This window comes from Coturnix japonica, chromosome 27 (assembly GCF_054131305.1).
Source record: "Coturnix japonica strain WE chromosome 27, WE-NBRP24, whole genome shotgun sequence".
In the NCBI taxonomy this organism is placed as follows: domain Eukaryota; kingdom Metazoa; phylum Chordata; class Aves; order Galliformes; family Phasianidae; genus Coturnix; species Coturnix japonica.
The window spans coordinates 1,096,737-1,116,261 of NC_140689.1; the positions used below are offsets into that span (position 1 = coordinate 1,096,737).

At 63.9% G+C, this 19,525-nt stretch overlaps 5 protein-coding genes and 2 long non-coding RNA genes across 11 annotated transcripts; 4 read left to right on the forward strand and 3 right to left on the reverse strand.

Annotated features, from left to right (window-relative positions):
- The first annotated feature begins 34 nt into the window (after positions 1-34).
- On the forward strand, positions 35-2,375 carry VPS72 (vacuolar protein sorting 72 homolog). Its single transcript, XM_015884663.3, has 6 exons — positions 35-192; positions 758-910; positions 1,112-1,223; positions 1,333-1,512; positions 1,598-1,739; positions 1,908-2,375. The coding sequence occupies exons 1-6, from the start codon at positions 76-78 to the stop codon at positions 2,287-2,289; spliced, it is 1,086 nt and encodes a 361-aa protein (XP_015740149.1). The 5' UTR covers positions 35-75; the 3' UTR covers positions 2,290-2,375.
- A 453-nt stretch (positions 2,376-2,828) lies between these two features.
- TMOD4 (tropomodulin 4) lies at positions 2,829-6,332 on the forward strand. Its single transcript, XM_015884664.3, has 10 exons — positions 2,829-2,891; positions 3,435-3,577; positions 3,677-3,833; positions 4,148-4,270; positions 4,558-4,647; positions 5,151-5,281; positions 5,542-5,649; positions 5,741-5,884; positions 5,982-6,126; positions 6,200-6,332. Exons 2-10 carry the CDS (start codon positions 3,455-3,457, stop codon positions 6,220-6,222), a joined length of 1,044 nt encoding a protein of 347 aa, XP_015740150.1. The 5' UTR covers positions 2,829-2,891; positions 3,435-3,454; the 3' UTR covers positions 6,223-6,332.
- A 2-nt stretch (positions 6,333-6,334) lies between these two features.
- On the reverse strand, positions 6,335-9,185 carry SCNM1 (sodium channel modifier 1). 2 transcript variants are annotated; one of them, XM_015884666.2, is made up of 8 exons: positions 9,064-9,185; positions 8,599-8,669; positions 8,397-8,485; positions 8,225-8,310; positions 8,058-8,152; positions 7,859-7,977; positions 7,477-7,609; positions 6,335-7,397 (listed from the first exon to the last, which is right to left on the reverse strand). In XM_015884666.2, the coding sequence occupies exons 1-8, from the start codon at positions 9,112-9,114 to the stop codon at positions 7,298-7,300; spliced, it is 744 nt and encodes a 247-aa protein (XP_015740152.2). In that variant the 5' UTR covers positions 9,115-9,185; the 3' UTR covers positions 6,335-7,297. The 2 variants fall into 2 exon arrangements, with proteins under 2 accessions (XP_015740152.2, XP_015740151.2); XM_015884665.2 differs by having other exon boundaries at positions 7,477-7,612.
- A 143-nt stretch (positions 9,186-9,328) lies between these two features.
- On the forward strand, positions 9,329-11,645 carry LYSMD1 (LysM domain containing 1). Its single transcript, XM_015884667.3, has 3 exons — positions 9,329-9,442; positions 10,033-10,301; positions 11,170-11,645. Exons 1-3 carry the CDS (start codon positions 9,368-9,370, stop codon positions 11,303-11,305), a joined length of 480 nt encoding a protein of 159 aa, XP_015740153.2. The 5' UTR covers positions 9,329-9,367; the 3' UTR covers positions 11,306-11,645.
- A 612-nt stretch (positions 11,646-12,257) lies between these two features.
- On the forward strand, positions 12,258-19,005 carry SEMA6C (semaphorin 6C). Of its 3 annotated transcripts, none has more exons than XM_015884657.3 (18): positions 12,258-12,325; positions 12,884-13,036; positions 13,127-13,241; positions 13,524-13,581; positions 14,266-14,322; positions 14,570-14,671; positions 14,793-14,883; positions 14,983-15,099; positions 15,203-15,291; positions 15,416-15,633; positions 15,903-16,034; positions 16,129-16,284; positions 16,369-16,602; positions 16,898-17,035; positions 17,103-17,180; positions 17,287-17,342; positions 17,595-17,639; positions 18,014-19,005. In XM_015884657.3, the coding sequence occupies exons 2-18, from the start codon at positions 12,919-12,921 to the stop codon at positions 18,694-18,696; spliced, it is 2,487 nt and encodes an 828-aa protein (XP_015740143.2). In that variant the 5' UTR covers positions 12,258-12,325; positions 12,884-12,918; the 3' UTR covers positions 18,697-19,005. The 3 variants fall into 3 exon arrangements, with proteins under 3 accessions (XP_015740143.2, XP_015740142.2, XP_085380847.1); XM_015884656.3 differs by having other exon boundaries at positions 12,283-12,335; XM_085524721.1 differs by lacking the exons at positions 12,258-12,325; positions 16,129-16,284 and having other exon boundaries at positions 12,781-13,036.
- LOC146756326 (uncharacterized) lies at positions 16,156-18,131 on the reverse strand. Of its 2 annotated transcripts, XR_014937548.1 has the most exons (3): positions 17,995-18,131; positions 17,261-17,334; positions 16,156-16,322 (listed from the first exon to the last, which is right to left on the reverse strand). It is a non-coding gene; the product is annotated as an uncharacterized LOC146756326 (long non-coding RNA). The 2 variants fall into 2 exon arrangements; XR_014937549.1 differs by lacking the exons at positions 17,261-17,334; positions 17,995-18,131 and adding an exon at positions 16,865-17,001.
- On the reverse strand, positions 18,899-19,477 carry LOC146756327 (uncharacterized). The gene is made up of 3 exons (XR_014937550.1): positions 19,337-19,477; positions 19,171-19,252; positions 18,899-19,025 (listed from the first exon to the last, which is right to left on the reverse strand). It is a non-coding gene; the product is annotated as an uncharacterized LOC146756327 (long non-coding RNA).
- Between the last annotated feature and the right edge of the window lie 48 nt (positions 19,478-19,525).

The following is a 19,525-nucleotide window of genomic DNA, read 5'->3' on the forward strand; positions in this document are numbered from 1 at the left end:
GGGGGCGCTACATCGTTCGCTCCGCCCCCACGGCAGGACGACGAGTCGAGCGCCGATGGCGGCGGAGGCGCCGCGATGAGTTTGGCTGAAGGCCGCGCCCCGCGGCGCACGGCGGGGAACCGGCTGTCGGGATTGTTGGAGGCCGAGGAGGAGGATGAGTTCTACCAGACCACGTATGGGGGGTTCACTGAGGTGCGACGGCCGGGACGGGCTGGGGCAGGGGGGCTGCGGGGCGATGTGAAGCCTTAGAGGGGGGACCCGGGGCCTAAAGGGGGTCGGGGGTCGTGAGGGGTCCGGGGAGTCGTCAGGAAGGAGATTTATGGGGGTGTGAGGTGGACTGAAGGGTTTGAGGGGGTTGTGAGGCCTTAGACGGGGGTTGGGAGGGAACCCGGGGCCTAAAGGGGGTCGGGGGGGTGCGGGGGGTCCTCAGGGGAGGCCTGGAAGGGGATTTATGGGGGTGTGAGGGGAGATGAGAGGGTTGCAATGGAGGCTGAGTGGGATCGGGGACATTTAGAGCCCTGAAGTGGTTGGTGAGGGAAACTGGGGGAGGTCCTGGAGGGGCTGGGGGCACTGAGGGGTCAGAATGGGGACGGAGGCACTTAGGAGGACAGAATGGGGCCGGGGTGGCTTTAGATGGTCTTTAAGAGGGGCTCCAAATGGGGCTGGGAGGACCCCCAGGGGCAGCTGTCAATGAATGGCCCATGGGGGGGTGGTGGAGCGCAGCCCTGGCTGTGACGCTGCCCGTCTGTCCCTGCAGGAGTCGGGGGATGATGAGTACCGGGGCGACCAGTCGGACAGTGACGATGAGGTGGACTCCGACTTTGACATCGATGAGGGCGAGGAGCCGACGAGTGACCAGGATGAGAGCGAACCCAAACGGCGCCGCCGCGTGGTCACCAAGGCCTACAGGGTGAGGAGGGGAAAGTGGGGATGGGGCTGGGGCCATCCCAGTGTCCTCTGACCTGCTGGGAAGGGATACGGATGGCCCCAGATGGATGGGATAATTAGCAATCTGCTAATTACTGACTGTGGGGAGGACGTGTCCCTTGGAGGACATGGGGCAGCCCCATGTGGTTTCTCCCTCCTCACATCCCTCCTGCCCAACCCTTAGGAGCCCATCAAGAGCCTTCGACCCAAGAAGGCCGACACCCCCAGCAGCAGCTCCCAAAAGGCCCGAGAGGTGAAATTAGCCCCACTGGAACTCCAGGATGAAGTAGGAGACAGTGAGTGCAGTCAGGATGGGATGTGCCAGCATCCCTGGGCTGGAACCAGGCACCCCACTGCCCTGGGAGCTGTGCTGGCCCCACACTGAGCCCCATCCTCCCACTGCAGGCCGGAAGCACATGAGGCAGTCAACAACAGAGCACACACGTCAGACCTTCCTGCGTATCCAGGAGCGCCAGGTTCAATCCAAGCGCAAGAAGGGAGGCCCCAACTACGACCGCCCGCTGACACAGGAGGAGCTGCTGGAGGAGGCCAAGATCACGGAGGAGATCAACCTCCGCTCGCTGGGTGAGGAGAGCACAGGGATTGGGAATGGGATGGGGGGTGTAGTGGGGGGTGCTGAGACCCTCTGGGCTCATCTCTGCTTCCCCAGAGAACTACGAACGCCTGGAGGCTGATAAGAAGAAGCAGGTGCAGAAGAAGAGGAAATGCGTGGGGCCCGTGATCCGGTACTGGTCCGTCACCATGCCCCTCATCACAGAGCTGGGCAAGGAGGAGAATGTGGACGTGGAGGGGTGAGTTGGGAACAGCAGATGGGATCCTGATGCTTTTCCCTTATGCTGCACACAGTCCCCATCGCTCCCATCCCTGGGGCTCAGTGTGGAGCAGCATGTTTAGTGCTGCCTACAGCCTGGGCTCCCCCAGCTCCGTGCATCCCTTAGAGCTGATTGTGGCTCTTCCAGGTTGGACCAAGACCCTCAGCAGGCAGAAGCTGCTCCAGCCTCCAGCTCCAAGTGCTCCCGCACCTTCATCTCCTTCACTGATGATGAAACCTTTGAACGTTTCTTCCCCAAATCGAAGGCTCCGCGGTTGCCGGTGCGGGAGATCTGCCCTGTAACCCACAAACCCGCTGTATATCGTGACCCCATCACTGACATCCCCTATTCCAACATCCGAGCCTTTAAAATCATCCGTGAGGCTTACAAGAAATACATCACGGCCCACGGGCTGCCCAGCGCCGCTGCTGCATCCGCTGCTTTGGGGGCTGCTCCTCCTGGCCCTGACCCTGGTCTGAGAGCCACGCGGCAGAAGATCATCATCAAGCAGAGCGTGCCCACGGCCTGAGAGCGCCTGTTCCTTGTTCCATGTCAACCTGTTTTGTGTTGTTGTTTTCTTGGCTTCTTTTTTGTAATAAAAAGGAGAAAAAAGAAGGAGCTGGAGGTGAGGGGGGAGCGCAGGTCGTGCCCTTGTTGCTGGGTTATCCAGCAGGATGAAATGAAGCCTTGTTTGCAGGCAGATCCATGCAGTGCCCCACACACCCTCCCATAGCGTTCAGATTGGGGCTGGAGGTGAGAAGGGCACACAGGCGGTCTCAGAGCTGTGGGATGTGGGGCAGCTCCGGGATATGTGGGGCAGCCTCTCTCTGCGGTGATAGAGGTGCCTCCCACAGCACCAACCCCAAACCTTCCCCCCCCCCCCGATGGGGCGGACGCAGCGATGAGCCCCGATGCCCCGGGGGGGTGGGGGGGGCTCCTGAGGGCGGCGGGTACCGGGTGGAGCAGCGCGGGGCGCTGGTAGGGCTCGATAACAGCGGGATATGTGATCTCGCCCCTCCCCACTGCCGGCTCGCAGAATAAAACGCTGATCTCATGCCCTGCGCGGCCGGAGCCCTTGGCTCAGCACCGGGCACAGCCCAGGCAGGATACACAGCGCCGGGCAGCAGCCAGGTACGGCCTTGGGGGGGAGGGATGGGGGGCGGGGGGACACCGTGCCCCCAACTTTGGGGGGGGCACAGGGTGAGCTGGGGGTCCCCGTGCCAAGCGGTGCTATTGGGTTTCTCCTGCGGCTGTCAGCTCTGGGGTTACTGCGGTGTCCCCCTTGGAGAGCCCCTTCCCATTCTTAGAGCTGCGGGTTGGAGGGCAAATCCCCACCCCATGGGGGTCCCTCGGGGGGCAGAGGGCTCCATGTCATGAGTGTGTGCCTGTGGTTCCTCCCTGAGTGGCTGTGGGGAGCAGAAAGGGGGGGGTTATGGAGGGCTGTGGGGAGCAGAAAGGGGGCGTTATGGAGGGCTGTGGGGAGCAGTGCTGAGCTGTAACTCAGGTACCCCAAAAGCACCACAGTGAGGCCTGAGTGACCCACAGCCAGGGCTGCCCCACAGCTCCCGGCCAACAGGACCCCCCTCCGCCCCCCATTAACCCCCATGGCACAGCTGTGGGGCACTTAGGGGTGGAGGTATCAGTGTCTCATACCCCCCCTCCAACCCCCCCCAGGCCACCCCCATCCCACAGCCATGACATCCTACCGGCAAGAGCTGGAGAAATACCGGGACATCGACGAGGACAAGATCCTCCAGGAGCTGTCGGCCGAAGAACTGGAGCAGCTGGACACGGAGCTGCTGGAGATGGACCCTGAGGTGCGCAGGGGGGGTCAGCACAGCATAGGATGGGAGTGGGGGGGGTCGGGCAGACAGGGCAGCAGTGGCACCCATGGGTGTCCCCCATTGCTTGTATAGAACGTGCTGCTGCCGGCGGGGCTGCGGCAACGGGATCAGACACAGAAGAGCCCGACGGGACCGTTGGACCGCGAGGCGCTGCTACAACACTTGGAGAAACAGGCATTGGAGGCAAAGGAACGTGAGGACCTGGTGCCATTCACTGGAGAGAAGAAAGGTGTGGGAATGGGGGGTCGTGGTGGGGGGACAGGGCAGTGCAGCACCAGGTATATTTAGCTTGGCGGCACGGAGCTCACCAGCAGCTCAGATGTCCCGGGCGAGTTGGTCCCCCGCCAGCCCCGGGCATGGCCACCCCCTGGCAATGTCACAGTGCTGGCAATGCCACCCCCCAAGTGCTGCCAACCCCCCTGTGCTGCCACCCCTCAGCGCGTCCCTTGCTCCTGCCTTACATGGGGGTCACTGAGACCCCAGGGTTGGTGTCACTCCTCGCTGTGGGGCCGTGCAGGGTGTGAGCCACATCCCACTGCACAGGGAAACCCTTTGTGCCCAAAAACCCAACGCGGGAGATCCCCCGTGAGGAGCAGATCACGCTGGAGCCGGAGCTGGAGGAGGCTTTGGCCAACGCCACCGAGGCTGAGATGTGTGACATTGCAGGTGGGTCCAGCACAGAGCTGCTGTGTCACACCAACCCCTCACACCGAGCTGCTGTTGCACTACAGCATTGCACACCCCCATCTCCATCCTCCCCATCCCCATATCACACCCATATCCCCCCCACCCTTCATGCTGTGACCATGGAGTCCCCACCATCCCCTGGCTCCAAGAGCAGCATCTCTCTGCACTCAGCTCACAACCCCCAACCCATCCCTGTGGGGCTGCAGCTGCCCTGGGGGCTATGGGGGGGGTCTGGGGTGCATGGTGACCCCATGGGTGTCTGACAGCCATCCTGGGGATGTACACACTGATGAGCAACAAGCAGTACTACGACGCCATCTGCAGTGGGACCATCAGCAACACGGAGGGCATCAACAGTGAGTTGATGGGGGGGAGGGTGGAGGATATGGGGGGGGGGGCAGCGGGGCTGGTGGTGGGATTGGGGTGAGGGAACCCCCCCTCTGCGCACACCCACGTGTCACACAATCATTATGGTTGGAAAATACCTCCACTGTCACTAGGTCCAATCCCGACCCATCCGCACTGCGTTCACTTCAATTAAAGGATCATAGAATCACTGGGGTTGGAAAAGACCTCCAAAGTCACACAGTCTGACCCCAGCCTGGCCCCACTGTTCCCACCAACCATGTCCCTATATAGGATCACAGAACTATGAAGGTTGGAAAAAGCCTCCGAAGCCACCCAGACCAACCCCAACCCACCCCACTGCCCATAGAACAACAGGATCACAGACCAACCCCAACCCACCCCCACCACCCATAGAACAACAGGATCACACAACCAGAAGGGTTGGGATCACCACCCCCACCAACCCCATCCCTCACACACACCCCTGTGTCCCCCCCAACCCCATGCCCAGGTGTGGTGAAGCCAGATAAATACAAACCAGTGCCAGATGAGCCCCCAAACCCCACCAATGTGGAGGAGACGCTGCGGCAGATCCAGGCCAACGACAGCGCGTTGGAGGACGTCAACCTCAACAACATCAAGGTGAGGGGGCACCCCTGGCTCTGGGCTGACCTCAGGGTGCTCACCTTGAGCCTGGGGGGTTTCTGGAGGTGCTGTGCCCCCCTTGATATCACCTACTGTGTCCCCTTGGTGCCACTTGCAACCCTTCAATGACAACCTGCGTGCTCTCGGGGACGGCTGTGCCCTGGAGACATCCAGACCCCTGAGGTGCATCTCCCACTGTGCACCACTATGGGGCCATTCCCACCCCATCGGTGACAGCCATGTCCCCCTGGCTGCAGGACATTCCCATCTCCACGCTGAAGGCCATCTGCGAGGCCATGAAAACCAACACCCATGTCAAGAAGCTCAGCCTGGTGGCGACCCGCAGCAACGACCCTGTGGCCAATGTGAGTCCATCCCCACCATCCCAAAAGTGGGGGCAGGGAGGTGAGGTGACACCCCGAGGTGACACCGCCAGGTGACATGGGCATCCCGCAGGCTGTGGCTGAGATGCTGGCAGAGAACAAAACACTGCAGAGCCTCAACATTGAGTCCAACTTCATCACCAGCACCGGCATGATGAGTGTCATCAAGGCCATGTACCAGAACAGCACCCTAAGTGAGCTCAAGGTGGACAACCAGGTGAGGACGGGCAACCACAGGGACCAGGAGGGGCCGGGGGGTTGTGATGGGGGGGTCCTGAATCCCCCTTTTGCTCCATGGTACCACTGCCCTGCAGTGCCAACGCCTGGGGGACACGGTGGAGATGGAGATGGCGACAATGCTGGAGAAGTGCCCCTCCGTCGTGCGCTTTGGGTACCACTTCACACAGCAAGGCCCCCGTGCCCGAGCTGCCATCGCCATCACCCGCAACAATGAGCTCCGTGAGTGCCCCCCCCCCCCAAATTAAAGGGTTAATGGGATCTTGGGACCTGACCTGCCTCTCCCCTGCACCAGGTCGCAAGCAGAAGAAAACCTGAACATCCCCCATCACGGCTCCACTGGAGCCCAGAGCTCGGCTCAGCCATGGGTTCTGCTCTGGGCTCCCTGGGGCTGGATCCACTGTAAATAAAGAGGACGGAGACACGGAGCTGGAGTTGGTTTGTGGAGTGTAATGCCCTCTTTCACAGCCTGAGACCCAGAGGGCCCCAATTACCTCGAACCATTAACGAAAGGCTCGTTAAGGGGCCCAGCCGGACCTCTGGATCCCCTGGGGAAGCAGCAAGCTGCATGGTCGGGTCGGGGTATTTATACCCAGAGGATTGTGTTACAGGGCCCGGAGCAATGCCAGGATTTGGGGCAGGAGGGGAGCAAGGCACCCCCAGCAGGGAGGTGGGCACCCATGGAGCTCAGAGCCAGGCACCCAGAGCCCCAATTAGCCAGCAGTGTGGGTCTGTGGGGTGGGTGGGGGTCTGCAGGGCACTGGGAAGAGCCCCCAGCCCAGTGCAGGGTTTGTGCTGGCACCCACTGCAGCCCTGGCACCCATCCCAACAACTATTTATGGCCCCGAGCTGAGCAAGCGGGTAAATCCCAGTGCCCAGGTGTAACATCAGCCGGGGCAGTGCTGCCAGGGAGCCCCCCCCACCCCAGACAGGAGCTCTGGGGCCCATGGGACGTAAGGGCTGGGGGAGGGGGGGTGTTCTCCTTGGGGTGCAGGCGGTGGTTTGGGAGCTAGCAGTGCTGTGTCCTGAGGTGGGAGCACCCATAGGACCCACAGGCTGATGGGGGGAGGTGGGGGTGACGTGGCTGGGCGCTGCGCCGACTGCATGGACAGCTGCTGAGTACGAGGAAGTGGAGCCCAACGCTGCCTAAAGGCCATGACCCCCCCAGGCAAACATGTCTGCACCACACTGAGCGTGACCTGGAGCAGGGACAGCTGGGGACAGCCCAGAGCCCACAGCGAGACCGCAGTACTACAATAAGGACACCCTCAAAAAGGGGCAATCTGTGAGCACAGAATGAAGGGACCCCGCAGCACCAGGCTGTATTTCCCCTTGACCTGCACACCCCTTCATCTCCAGCTGCCCCATTCTCACAGTGGTGGGGCTGAACACCTCAGGTGGGGGGCAGAAGGGGGGGCTCATCCTCATCAGAGTCAAACTCGGCGTTCTCATCCTTCACCCACTTCCCAGAGGGGTCCTGGATCCATCCAGCACTGCAAACAGACAGACAGATGGAGGAGGGCTGAGCAGGGGGGCAGGGATGGGGGTCCCACACCCGCAGACCCCGCTCACCTCCGAAGCTGTAGGTATCGCTGCAGCTCCTGGCGCCGTGTGGGGCTGATAGTTGTGGGCTGACTGGGGGGCGGTGATGGCTGAGCCCCCCTCGGGCCGCCCTGCTGGGTGTGGGTGGAATCCATGGCTGCCTCTGCTGAGTGTAGAGAGAAAAGAATCAGAGAACCAAACCTGGAGGAATCCAGCCCCACTGCTGATACTTCCCACTGCACCACAACCCTCAGCACAGCGTCTCAGCGGCCCTCACAGCTCCTCCTCTCCAGGCAGATCCACCCCATCCCCTCAGCTGCCTGCAGACCCCACAGCTCCCCACCCGCCTCCAGACACTCCCCACGTCCTCCTGGCAGCGCAAAGTCCGACTCTGAGCTCCGACAGCACTCACCTCCCCTCCCACCGCAGTGCCTGGGCAGCACAACTGCAGCTGTGGCCTCCTTCATGGCTGTCGGGGCAGCACTTGGCCCCATTCGGGTCCTTCCTGCTCTCACACCACTTCCATTCACCCTACAAGGGACACCATCAGGGCTTGGAGTTGGGGGGGGTGGGATGAAGGCTCTCCCCACACTGCAGAGCTGAATCCTCACCCTGTCCTCCTGCAGCAGCTGTTGTATGGAGCTGCCTTCAGCAGCGCGCTCTGTGCGATCCGCTTCGTCCTGAGCAGCAGAGGAGCTGGGGAGCCCTGTGGGGGGACGGGGGTCAGAGCTCAGAGCTGGGAATATGGATGGGGAAGGGGAGAGGGCTCCGCACTCACCTCAGCGCCCACCGCTGCCTCCTGGCACTGCTGCTCCCTCACTGTCGCCTCCTGAGTGCGGCTGCCGCCATAGCAGCGCCGGAGACCTGGAAGGGAAGGGAGAGAAGTAAAGGGGAGTGTGTATGGGGGGGCTCAGCACTGCTCCTCCCGCCCCTCACAGCCCCTCACTCACTGCCCACGTGTTTCCTGCCGGTCCGATGCACCGCCAGCACCTCCAGCGTGTCGAAGACGGGGCGGTGCGGGCACACGGTGCAGGCGTATCTGCACGGGGACCAACCGCGGGGTGTCACGGAGCGCAGCGCTGTGCCCCCCGCCGGGCCCGCTGCTATGGGGGTCCCACCCCCACCCCCCGCATTGGGGTCCCGGCCGTTCACCTCCCGCTCCTCAGCAGCAGCGCTTCGTCCTCCGGGATGTAATTGGCCAACAGCTCCGACACGCGTCTCCTCTGCCAGGGGGACACGAGGAGCGTCAGGGCGGCCCCGCCTCGGCCTGACCACCCCAAAGGCCTCACACCACCCCCAAAGGCCTCGACCTAACCCACCCCAAAGGCCTAACCCACCCCAAGGCCTAACCCACCCCAAAGGCCTAACCCACCCCAAAGGCCTCGACCTAACCCACCCCAAAGGCCTAACCCACCCCAAGGCCTAACCCACCCCAAAGGCCTAACCCACCCCAAAGGCCTAACCCACCCCAAAGGCCTAACCCACCCCAAAGGCCTAACCCACCCCAAGGCCTAACCACTCCCCCCGGCCTCACCCCTCCTCCCCCCCCGTCCGCCAAAGGACACCGGACGGGACCCGCTGACGCACTGGGGAGGTTTTACCTGCAGCAGGTTTTACCTGCAGCACGGCCAGCTGCCCCGCGTCGTCCCCGTCCCGTTTGAAGGACATGTCGGAGCCCCGCGCCGCACCGCCGCCGCCACGGGGAGCGCCCACCCGTCCGCTTCCGGGTCCTCCGTCCCGTCGTGCCTCCCGCGGGGGTGTTGACCAATAGGGAGCGCGGCGCGCGGAGCCGCGAAGCACGATGGGAAGTGTAGTTCTCCGTCGCACTTCCGTCGTGGGACGAGAAGGGCGCTGAACTACGACACCCAGCGGGCTCCGCGCCGGGCCCGAGCAGGGCCGGGGAGCGGCGGGGCGCCCCGCGATGGCCGGGGGTCGTGAGCACCGCGTGGGGCCGGGGGACACATTGCCGGGATTGGCGCTGCGTTATGGAGTCACGGTGAGATGGGGGGGGGGGGCAGCGGGATGAGCCCGTCCCACGAGTCCCCGGCCCGGCCCGGCCCTGTCCCGCCCCCATCACATCCCGTCCCAACCCCATCCCCATCGCTGTCCGTGTCCCCATCCCCGTCCTCTCCTGTCTTCCTGTCCCATATCCACCCCATATCCATCCCATTCCGTCCCATATCCATCCCATTCCGTCCCATTCCCGTTCCCATCCCATTGCTTTTCCCATTCCTGTCCCTATTCCACCCTTTATCCCACCCCATCGCCCCCCATCCCCATTCCCCCCCAACCCCACCCCATCTTTATCCCCCATATCCCATTCCCCCTCTCTATCCCCATATCTCCCCCCATCGCCCCCCCATATCTTCCCTCCATATCCCCCCATATGTCCCCCCCATCTTCCCCCATATCTCTCCCCCCATATCCCCCAATATGTTCCCCCATCTCCCCCCATGTCCCCCCCCATATCTCCCCCCATATCCTCCCTCCATCTCCCCCCCCATGGCCCCCCCCATATCCCCCCCCCCCATCTCACCCTACACCCCACTCCATTCCCCCCCCACCCCCCCAATCTCTGTCCCGCAGATGGAGCAGATCAAACGCGCCAATCGCCTCTACACCTCGGACACCATTTTCCTGAAGCCCACCCTCCTCATCCCCCCCCCGGGCTGCAACAGTGAGGTTCCCATGGGGTCAGCACCGACAGACCCCACAACCACCACCAGCCCCACAACCACCACCAGCCCCACAACCACAACCAGCACTGACCTCACAGCCCGCGACTTCCTGCGCCGCCTCGACGCCGACATCGGTCGCTCCAAAGCTGCGGTGGTGGAGCAGCAGCTGCGCATCAGGTGAGCACCAACAGCCACCCCACAGCCACCCCATAGCCACCCCACAGCCACCCCATTGACACCCCACTGACACCCCACAGCCACCCCATTGACACCTCACTATGGGGTTTGGCTTTGGGGTCACCACTCGGCACCACCAACTCCATGTACCCCAGTCCCACACTGACCCACTGTCCTATTGGGTCTGGTTATGGGGATGTCTCTCAGTGCCACCCCATGTCACCCACCCCACAGCAACACCTTTCTATGGGGTTTGGTTATGGGGTCACTGCTCACTGCCCTCCCCCCCCCCCATCTCACTCTCTTTCCTATGGGATTTGGTTATGAGGCCACCACTCATTGCCATCCCATGTCCCCCAACCCACTCTGCTATGGGATTTGGCTCTGGGGTCACCCTGTACCCCCACACCACACCAAGACCTTTCTATGGGGTTTGGGGTCACCACTTACTGCCACCACCTGTGTCCATCCTCACCCCCCCCATCTCACTCTCACTGTAGGGTTTGGTTATGGGGTCACTGCTCACTGCCAGTCCCCCTTTCCACTGTCAACCCAATATGTCCCCCATCTCACTCTCACTTTCCTATGGGGTTTGGTTATGTCACCCCATGTCCCCCAACCCACTCTGCTATTGGGTTCAGCTCTGGGGTCACTGCTGACTGCCACCCCATGTCCACTACCCCACACCAAGACCTTTCTATGGGGTTTAGTTATGGGGCCACCACTCATTTCCACCCCATGTCCCCCAACCCACTCTGCTATGGGATTTGGCTCTGGGGTCACCCTGTACCCCCACCTCACCAAGACCTTTCTATGCGGTTTGGTTATGGGGTCATAACTCATTGCTCCCCCCCCAATGTCCCCACAGTGTCCCCGAGGCCGCTGTCCCTGTCCCCCCCCCGGGGCCATCCCTGCGGGGTCCCCAGCTGGGGGCTCAGCCCCTCACCCGGACACGGCGGGCGGCCGCACTGCGGGACACCGAGGATGAGATCTTCACCTTGTGACCATGGGGACATCGCTGTGGGGACACCATGACTGTGGGGACACCGTGACTGTGGGGACAGGACATGGGGGGCTCCTGTTGGGTCGTGCCCCACTTTGGGGGTCAGCCGAACCCAGGGACTGGAGCCCCCCCCTTGCACTGGGGTTCACCCGGTGATGCTCTCCCTCTGATCCTATTTATTTGTATGGCTTTGGGGTTTTTGCCTTTGGGGGTGTTTGTGGGGTTGGGGGTCTCAGGCCCCCTCCGGGGTGAGGGGGGGGTCGTTCACCCGTGGGTTTCTCCACCCATCAGTATGTAAATAAAAGGGAGCCCTGTGTCACCCCATGGGACCCCGGCACTGTCCCAGTTGTGGGGTCTCCATCCCGGCTGTGGGATGCGGGTCCTGCCCCTATTAATCCCCTCGGGCCGCCAGAGGTCGCCGTGCGCCCTCATTGTGGGGGGGGGGGACCCCGCAGTGTCACCGTGGGTGGCACCGGGTGGGAGGCGCGGACCCCATAGAGACACGCGTGGAGAGACGGGAAATGCGATGGGGTGTGGGGGCACAAGTGGGGCGCTGCGGGGACGTGGGGGGCCGGGGGGGCACTAATGGGACATTGTGGGGACACGGGATGGGGGGTACCAATGAATGGGGCACCAATGGGGCCCTATAGCCGCGGTCCCGCGTGGGCGCTGCGGAGCCGCGGGAGGAGCCCACGTGCGCGCACACGCGGGATCGAGGGGCTCAGCTCATTACGGTGATTAGCGCTAATTATAGCGCCGCCCGGTGGGGGGGGGGGGGAGGAGAAGGGGCCGCGCAGCGCGGTGACACCGCGACCCCCCCCCATAGAAACAAACCCCACAACCCGAACTACCCCAAATCACCGCGTCCGCTCCGCGCGTGGGGCGCCCACGAGTGTCCGCAACCCCTCCCATCCCTGCCCATCCAACTCCCCCCCCGCCCCGTCCCACTCCGTCCCGTCCGAATCCGGCCCCGTTCCGGGGCGGAGCCGCTGCGGGAGCGCTCGGGGCGCGGCGCTCGGCGGTACGGGGAGGTGGGACAGCGGGTCCTATGGGGTCCTGTGGGGTTATGGGGTCCTATGGGGTCCTGTGAGGCTGTGGGGTGGTGGGTCCTGTGGGGTCCTATGGGATTGTGGGGGGTTATGGGGTTCTGTCGGTTTATGGGGTCCTGCGAGGTTATGGGTTCGTTTGGGTTCCTGTGGTGTTATGAGGTCCTGCGGGGTACTGTGGGTCCTATGGGGTTATGAGGCCCTATGGGGTCCTGTGAAGCTGTGGGGTGGTTGGTCCTGTGGGGTCATGGGATCCTGTGGGGTCCTATGGGTCCTGCGGGGTTATAGGGTCCTGTGGGTTCCTGTGGTGTTATGGGGTCCTATGGGTCCTTTGGGGTTATGGGGTCCTGTGGGTTCTATAGGGTTATGGGGTCCTGTGGGTACTATGGGGTCCTATGGGTACTATGGGGTTATGGGGTCCTGTAGGTCCTATGGGGTCCTGTGGGTACTATGGGGTTATGGAGTCCTACGGGGTCCTATGGAGTCCTATGGGGCTGTGTGTTGTGGGGGGGTCTGACGCTGTCCCCGCGCAGCGCGTTGCGGTGCCACCTCTGGGGCCGCCCCGGCGATGCCGCCCCGCGTTGCGGGCTCCCCCCCTCTCCCCCTCCTCGTCCTCGTGGGTCCCGCAGCGCTGGCGCTGTCCTTCCCGCGGGACCTCGAGCCACGCAGCGCCGTGGGGCTGCCAGGTGAGCGGGGCACAACGGGACTGGACGGGACGGGGACGGAGCGGGGACGTGGGATCACCCCCCCCCTACACACACCCACTCACCCCGCAGCCACCGCCTCCTATCCGCGCTTCGGGGGTCTCCGCGGGGACAACGGCAGCGCCGAGTTCGGCATCGGCTTCCAGCGGATGCTGCGCCTCAACGGGACGCTGCTGGTGGCCGCGCGGTGAGCGTGCAAAGCGCGTGTGTGAGCGTGCAAAGCGTGTGTGAGCGGCCGCTCGTGTGTGCGGGGCTGCTCGTGCAAGGGCTGTTCGTTCCCGTGTGTAGGGTCGCGTTTATTTGCACACGTGTTGGTGCCGGTACTCACATCTGCCGGCTTGCCGTCGCTTGCACACGTTTGTGTAAAGTCCTGTCTTCTCGTTGCACACTCGTGTGCTCTCATGCATCGCTCCGTGCTCCTGTTGCACAGCGGTGCGTGTCTACATGCTCCCCCCGTTGTGCCCCGCAGGGATCACCTCTACGCCTTCGCTTTGGGGGGGGACCCACGGGCGCTGTACCCACAACGGGTAATGGGGCATGGGGGGGGAATGGGGGGCGATGGGGGGAGTGGGAGTGGAGGGGGTGGGGGTCGATGGGCAGTGGGAGGAGTGGGGTAGTGAGCGGCAATGGGGGGGGGGATGTTGGGGGGGAGTGGGATGGTGTGGAGTGGGGTGGGAGAGGGGCAGTGGGGGGCAATGGGGAGAGTGGGAGTGGAGGGTGTGGGGGTCGATGGGCAGTGGGGGGAGTGGGGGGCAATGGGGGGGGGGGATGTTGGGGAGGGAAGTGGTGTGGTGTGGGAGGAGGGACATGGGGAGAAGGTGGGAGGGGGGAGGTGGGGAGGAGGTGGGAGGGGGGCAATGGGGGGGAGTGGGAGTGGAGGGGAAGTGGGTCGATGGGCAGTGGGGGGCAATGGTGAGGGGGGGAGGTGGGGGAGGGGAGTGGGGTGGTGTGTGTGGGGTAGGAGGGGGGCAGTGGGGGGCAATGGGGAGAGTGGGAGTGGAGGGGGTGGGGGTCGATGGGCAGTGGGAGGAGTGGGGGGGGAAGGTTGGGGGGAGTGGAGTTGTGTGGGTGAGGTGGGAGGGGGGCAGTGGGGGGCAATGGTGGGTGGGGGGGAGGTTGAGGAGGATTGTGGGGTGGTGTGGGTGAGGTGGGAGGGGGGTGGTGGGAGGGGCAGAGGGGTCCCGGTGTAACCTACTGTCGTCCCTCCCCAGAGTGTCAGCTGGGAACCTCGGGACAGAGCCGGCTGTGCTGTGCGGGGAGAGGTGCAGGTGGGGAGGGAGTGTGTGTGGGGTGGGGAGGGGGTGGGGTGGGGGTGTGTGTGAGATGTACTGGGGGTGTGGGGAGGGGGCAGGGGGAGAGATGAGTATGTGGAGGATGTGTGGGGTGTGAGGGTGGGGGGTGGTTGAGGTGTATGGGGGATGGGGTTTTGGGATGGTGATGGGGTGGTGATGATGGGGCTATGGGGTGATGATAGGGTGGTGATGATGATGGGGTGGTGATGGGGCTGCCCCACAGGATGGCTGCCACAACCACATCCGTGTGCTGCTGCCCCGCGATGCCCGGACCCTCTTCGTCTGTGGGACCAACGCCTTCAGCCCCGTGTGCCGCACCTACCAGGTCAGGGGGGATCCCATGGGGCAGAAAGGGGCCTCACTGCACACTATGGGACCCCATTGGGGCACTACGGGACCCCTAGTGGGCACTGTGAGACCCCGTGGGGTGTTATGGGGTCCTGCAGGCGCTGACCCTACAGCAGGAGGGTGAGGAGCTGCCTGGACAGGCGCGCTGCCCCTTTGATGCACGGCAGAGCATTGCAGCCACATTCGCTGGTGGGTGACCCCAAGGGGACATGGGGATTTGGGGTCGTGGGGATATGGGGCAGGTGTGGCAGTGCCCGACTCACCGTCCCCACGGTGCTGTCCCCATAGATGACCGTCTGTATTCTGCCACCGTTGCCGACTTCCAGGCCAGCGATGCCGTCATCTACCGCAGTGTGCGCGGTCCGGCCCTGCGCAGCATCAAGTACAGCTCCCGCTGGCTGCGGGGTGTGTGGGGACATGGGGTGTGTGGGGACATGGAGTGGTGGGGCACTGTGTGTTTGGGGTCAGGGTGGTGCTGATGGTGCTGATGGTTGTGCTGTCCCCACAGAGCCGCACTTCATCCATGCAATGCCCCACGGAGCACACGTCTACTTCTTCTTCCGGGAGATGGCAGCGGAGCTGGGGCTGCCGGGGAAGGTGGGTGGCCATAATTACAGCCCTTGTGGGAGCGACCCCCACCCCAATCCTGATCCTAATCCAACCCTAAATCTAACCATAACCACGACCCCCATCCCTTCCCGTGCCACTGTTCCTACTATAGTTTCCAGTGTCCCGCGTGGGCCGCGTGTGCCGTAATGACGCCGGGGGGTCCCCGCGGGTCCTGGAGCGGCGCTGGACGTCGTTCCTAAAGAAGAGGCTGCAGTGCGCTGTGCCTGGGGACGTCCCCTTCCACTTCGATGTCCTGGAGGCCGTCACTGCGCCCCACACTCTGCACGGGCAGCCTGCAGTGCTGGCGGTGTTTGGGACACAGCGCAACAGGTGTGAGGATGGATGGACATGGTGACAGGACTATGGGGACATGAGATGGGATGTGGGATAATGGGGACTTAGGAATATGAGGTCACACAGGGATGTGACTTTGGGGACATCGAGGACAGGCAGATAGGGAGATAAGGACCCAGGTGCACCAGGGGACAGAGGTGACCTGAGTGTGGGTGAGGGCAGACACGGGGTGACATGGCTGTGTGGGGCGATGCGGGCTCGGTGTCCCCAGGCAGTGCCATGTCTCACCCCATCTCACCCCACAGCATCCCAGGCTCCGCCATCTGCGCCTTCTACCTGGCAGATGTGGAACGTGCCTTTGAGGGACCCTTTGCTGACCCCCGCGGTGCCACAGCCCCGTGGCCCCCAGTGCCCGAGGAGCGCGTGCCCCAACCCAGGTACCCCCCTTTGTGTCTCTATAACCACATCCCACCACCTTTATAGCTACGTCCCCATCACGATATCCCCCCTTGTGTACCCTGATGTCCCCAGACCCGGTTGCTGTGCGGGGATGGGGTCAGCCGCTGCCATTGTCAGCTCTGGGGACATCCCCGACGAGACGCTGTCCTTTGCCAAGGAGCACCCACTGCTGCACGGGGTGGTGGCACCCGCCGGGGGTCGGCCGCTCTTCACCCAAACCGGCACCAGGTGATGGGGACAGCGGGGTCACAACACGTGGGGTGGCCCTGGGGACACAAAGCAAAGGGTCTCTGAGCACCTCGGTGCACACAGGCTGACGCAGCTGGCGGTGGATGCGGGCGCGGGGCCATGGGGGAACCACACGGTGCTGTTTGTGGGGTCGGAGGACGGGAGGGTGCTGAAGGTGCTGACGGCCACGAGACGCCCGGGGGACAGCAGGCAGCACGGTGACACTGCGGGGCATGGGGACGACAACAGGGACAACAGCGGGGATGGAGGCACTGAGGCGGTGCTTCTGGAGGATATCAGGCTGTACGAGGCAGGGAGGTGAGTGCTGTGGGGTCAGGTGAGGCACTGATGGGGGCTTTGTAGGGGCAATGGGCTCACATGGGTGCAGTGGGGCTGGGTGGGTGCTATGGGGTCAGGGGGTGTGATGGGGTTGGGTGGGTGCTATGGGGTCAGGGGATGTGATGGGGTTGGGTGGGTGCTATGGGGTCAGGGGGTGTGATGGGGTTGGGTAGGTGCTATGGGGTCAGGAGTTTGATGGGGTCAGGGGGTGCTTTGGGGCCCTGTGGGAGCCATGGGTCACCTGTGGGTACTACAGAGGCTGTGGGGTCTGCAGGTGCCGGGGGCCCCGCGGTGCCAGCCGGGTGTTGGGGTTGGAGCTGCACCCCGAAGGCCAGGAGCTCTTCGTCGCCTTCTCGGGGTGCATCATGCGACTGCCCCTGAGCCGCTGCGCCCAGCACGGGCAGTGCCGCCGGTATGGGGACACGGGGGGGCACAGGGGACCCCCCCACAGCCCCACACTGAGCGCTGACCCCACACAGGAGCTGCCTGGCAGCGCGGGATCCCTACTGCGTCTGGCTGCCCCCTGGGGGTTGCGTCCCCTTCTCTGAGGACCTCCCGTGAGTGTGTCCCCTCCTCCCCACTGCGGTGTGGGGCTGCAATGGGGCAGAGGTGTCCCCTCCCTGGGGTGGGGGGTTACCTATGTGTCCCTATTGTGTTCCATAGGGATGGCTTCGAGCAGGATGTGGAGGGGTCCAGCGGGCTGACAGGGACCTGTGCAGGTGAGGAGACATCCGGGGATGTGGGGTCATGGGGGGGGCAGTTGAGGACAGTGGGAAGTGTGGGGACATGGGGATGGTGAGGGGCACAGAGCAGTATTTGGTGACAATGGGAGATGTGGGGAATATTGGGGGCAATGGGGGACATACGGGGTCATTGGGTGACACCAGGGGGAACTTTGGGGCACGTGGGGGGCACCAGAGGATGTGGGGGATATGGGTGGTCCCAGACCCAACCCCACTCTGTTCTCCCAGGTGCAGCATCTGCAGGGGATGGGGACAATGGGGACGTGGCCCACGGTGAGTGACACCCCAGTGTCCCCAAGTGGGACAACCCTGGGGAGGGACCCTGAGTCTGGGGTGGGGAAATGTGGACCAGGAGGGGACTGTGGGGTGGGGAAGGGGCATGGGAGGAACTCGGGACCAGGAGGGGACGTGGGGTGGGAACAGAACCCAAAGGATGGGGGAAGGACCCCAATGTCTGTGGGCTAGGGATGGGATAGGGGGATGTGGGGATGATGGAGGGGCCTTGGGGACAGGAGGGATGCAGGGACTGGGGGACCCAGGAGGGGACATTGGGGTGGGAGAAGGACCTGAAGGACTACAAAGGGGAAAGGGATGGGGGAGGTGTGGGCGGGGGGGATGCGGGTTCCACCTTTGGGTGCCACCTGCAGGGGTCCGCGGAGCAGTGCCGGATGCGATGGTGCCGGTACCGGTGCTGGTGGGCTGCGTGCTGGGCGCCTTTGTACTGGGAGCACTGGTGGCAGGACTGGGAGCCGCCTGCACCCGCCGACCAGCAGCACCCAAAGGTGCCCCTGAGCCCCCCAGCCCGCGCCCCCCGCCCGCCCCACGCCTTTACCCCCAGCTGCCCCCCCACAACGGGACCTGGGACCCACCCCCAGAGCCACTCAGCCCAGAGCCCAGCCCGGAGCCCCCCACCAGGACACCCCACAGTCTCAGCACCCCACAGCCCCCTGGCCCAGGACCCCCACTCAGAGCCACCCTGGAGTGCTCAGGAGCTGCAGGGTGGTCTCTGCCCCCCCCTGCCCCCATGGCCAACCGGGTGCAGCCAGGTTCTGCCCCATTGGCCCCATGGGACAGAGACCCCCGGCGCCTCGATGTGCCCCCCGACAGCCCCCCCCCACCCCGCAGACCACTGGCACAGACATACTCCTTGGGGGGGGCAGTGAGACCACCTGGCACAGCACGCAGCCTCACCCGCATGTACTCACTGGGGGCACCAGGGGGGGCACCACCGTGGGGTCCCCACCACATTCCCCTACAGCGCTCATTCTCCATGAAGCCCCCCCTGTCCACAAAGCCCCCCCTGCCACCCAAACCCCCCCCAGTGCCCTGAGTCCCCGCAGGGTCCCCTGTGCTGCAGGGTCACAGGGCAGTGTCCCCTCTCCCACCACCCCCAGGTGACAAATGTCCCTATAGGCCCCCCCCATCCCCCCCTCTGATGGGGTCCCTCATGTTCCCACCTCCCCATCTTCCATTTTTTCTCTCCTAATTTATTCAGCACTGTGGGGGCAATGGGACCACCCCGGCGGGGGGCAGGATGGGGGATCTGGGGGGGGGGGGGGCTGTGGCCCAGAGCTGGGCTCTGTCCTACCGTGTAGGGCAGTTAAAACCGTGTCGGGCAATTAAAGAGACAATCAGTGCACTCAGCTGCCCACGTGGCTCCTGTTGGGGTGTGAGATCGGATGGGGGGGGGGGAGGAAAGGAGCTGAGGGGGCTGGTAGAGGGGACAGAGGTTGGGGTAGAAGGGAGAGCTGCTCTTGGTTGGGAGGGTGGGGGCACAAGCTGACCCCCAGGGGGCTACACAGACCTGGGGCATGACCTCCATTCCCTGACCTCCATTCCTTGACTGGGGGGCCAGGCCTTGTGCCTGGCACAGAGCAACACCGGTCCTGTAAGGGCAGATTAGAGCAGTAATGCGATTTGCAGGAGGTGCTGGGGGGGACTGGGGGGGGGATAGGAACACTGCCCCTCACCCCACAGCTCATTGGAGCAGCTGTGCACCACTGCCAGTGTGGGGTTTGTTACTGAGCCCTAACGAAGCCCTGGAATGGTGTGTTAGCACCCACACGAGGCCAGCAGTCAGACCCCAAACTGTGTGTGTAAGCAGAGGACTCTCCTCCACCACCACCTACAGTTACAGAACTGGAACGAGAGGACTGGAC

What these genes read in the sequence shown, in the direction of transcription:
- VPS72 (XM_015884663.3), top strand. Translation starts at nt 76, where the DNA reads ATGAGTTTGGCTGAAGGCCGCGCCCCGCGGCGCACGGCGGGGAACCGG. An exon ending in CCAGGATGAAGTAGGAGACA is followed by an intron (nt 1,224 to 1,332) that starts GTGAGTGCAGTC and finishes CTCCCACTGCAG; the next exon opens with GCCGGAAGCACATGAGGCAG. An exon ending in GAGAATGTGGACGTGGAGGG is followed by an intron (nt 1,740 to 1,907) that starts GTGAGTTGGGAA and finishes TGGCTCTTCCAG; the next exon opens with GTTGGACCAAGACCCTCAGC.
- SCNM1 (XM_015884665.2), bottom strand. Translation starts at nt 9,114, where the DNA reads ATGTCCTTCAAACGGGACGGGGACGACGCGGGGCAGCTGGCCGTGCTG. An exon ending in GGCAGCTGGCCGTGCTGCAG is followed by an intron (nt 8,670 to 9,063) that starts GTAAAACCTGCT and finishes TCCCCCTGGCAG; the next exon opens with AGGAGACGCGTGTCGGAGCT. An exon ending in AGGCAGCGGTGGGCGCTGAG is followed by an intron (nt 8,153 to 8,224) that starts GTGAGTGCGGAG and finishes GTCCCCCCACAG; the next exon opens with GGCTCCCCAGCTCCTCTGCT.
- TMOD4 (XM_015884664.3), top strand. Translation starts at nt 3,455, where the DNA reads ATGACATCCTACCGGCAAGAGCTGGAGAAATACCGGGACATCGACGAG. An exon ending in ATTCACTGGAGAGAAGAAAG is followed by an intron (nt 3,834 to 4,147) that starts GTGTGGGAATGG and finishes CCCACTGCACAG; the next exon opens with GGAAACCCTTTGTGCCCAAA. An exon ending in GCAACGACCCTGTGGCCAAT is followed by an intron (nt 5,650 to 5,740) that starts GTGAGTCCATCC and finishes GGCATCCCGCAG; the next exon opens with GCTGTGGCTGAGATGCTGGC.
- SEMA6C (XM_015884657.3), top strand. Translation starts at nt 12,919, where the DNA reads ATGCCGCCCCGCGTTGCGGGCTCCCCCCCTCTCCCCCTCCTCGTCCTC. An exon ending in CAGCTCCCGCTGGCTGCGGG is followed by an intron (nt 15,100 to 15,202) that starts GTGTGTGGGGAC and finishes CTGTCCCCACAG; the next exon opens with AGCCGCACTTCATCCATGCA. An exon ending in CAGCACGGGCAGTGCCGCCG is followed by an intron (nt 17,036 to 17,102) that starts GTATGGGGACAC and finishes GACCCCACACAG; the next exon opens with GAGCTGCCTGGCAGCGCGGG.
- LYSMD1 (XM_015884667.3), top strand. Translation starts at nt 9,368, where the DNA reads ATGGCCGGGGGTCGTGAGCACCGCGTGGGGCCGGGGGACACATTGCCG. An exon ending in CGCTGCGTTATGGAGTCACG is followed by an intron (nt 9,443 to 10,032) that starts GTGAGATGGGGG and finishes TCTGTCCCGCAG; the next exon opens with ATGGAGCAGATCAAACGCGC. An exon ending in GAGCAGCAGCTGCGCATCAG is followed by an intron (nt 10,302 to 11,169) that starts GTGAGCACCAAC and finishes ATGTCCCCACAG; the next exon opens with TGTCCCCGAGGCCGCTGTCC.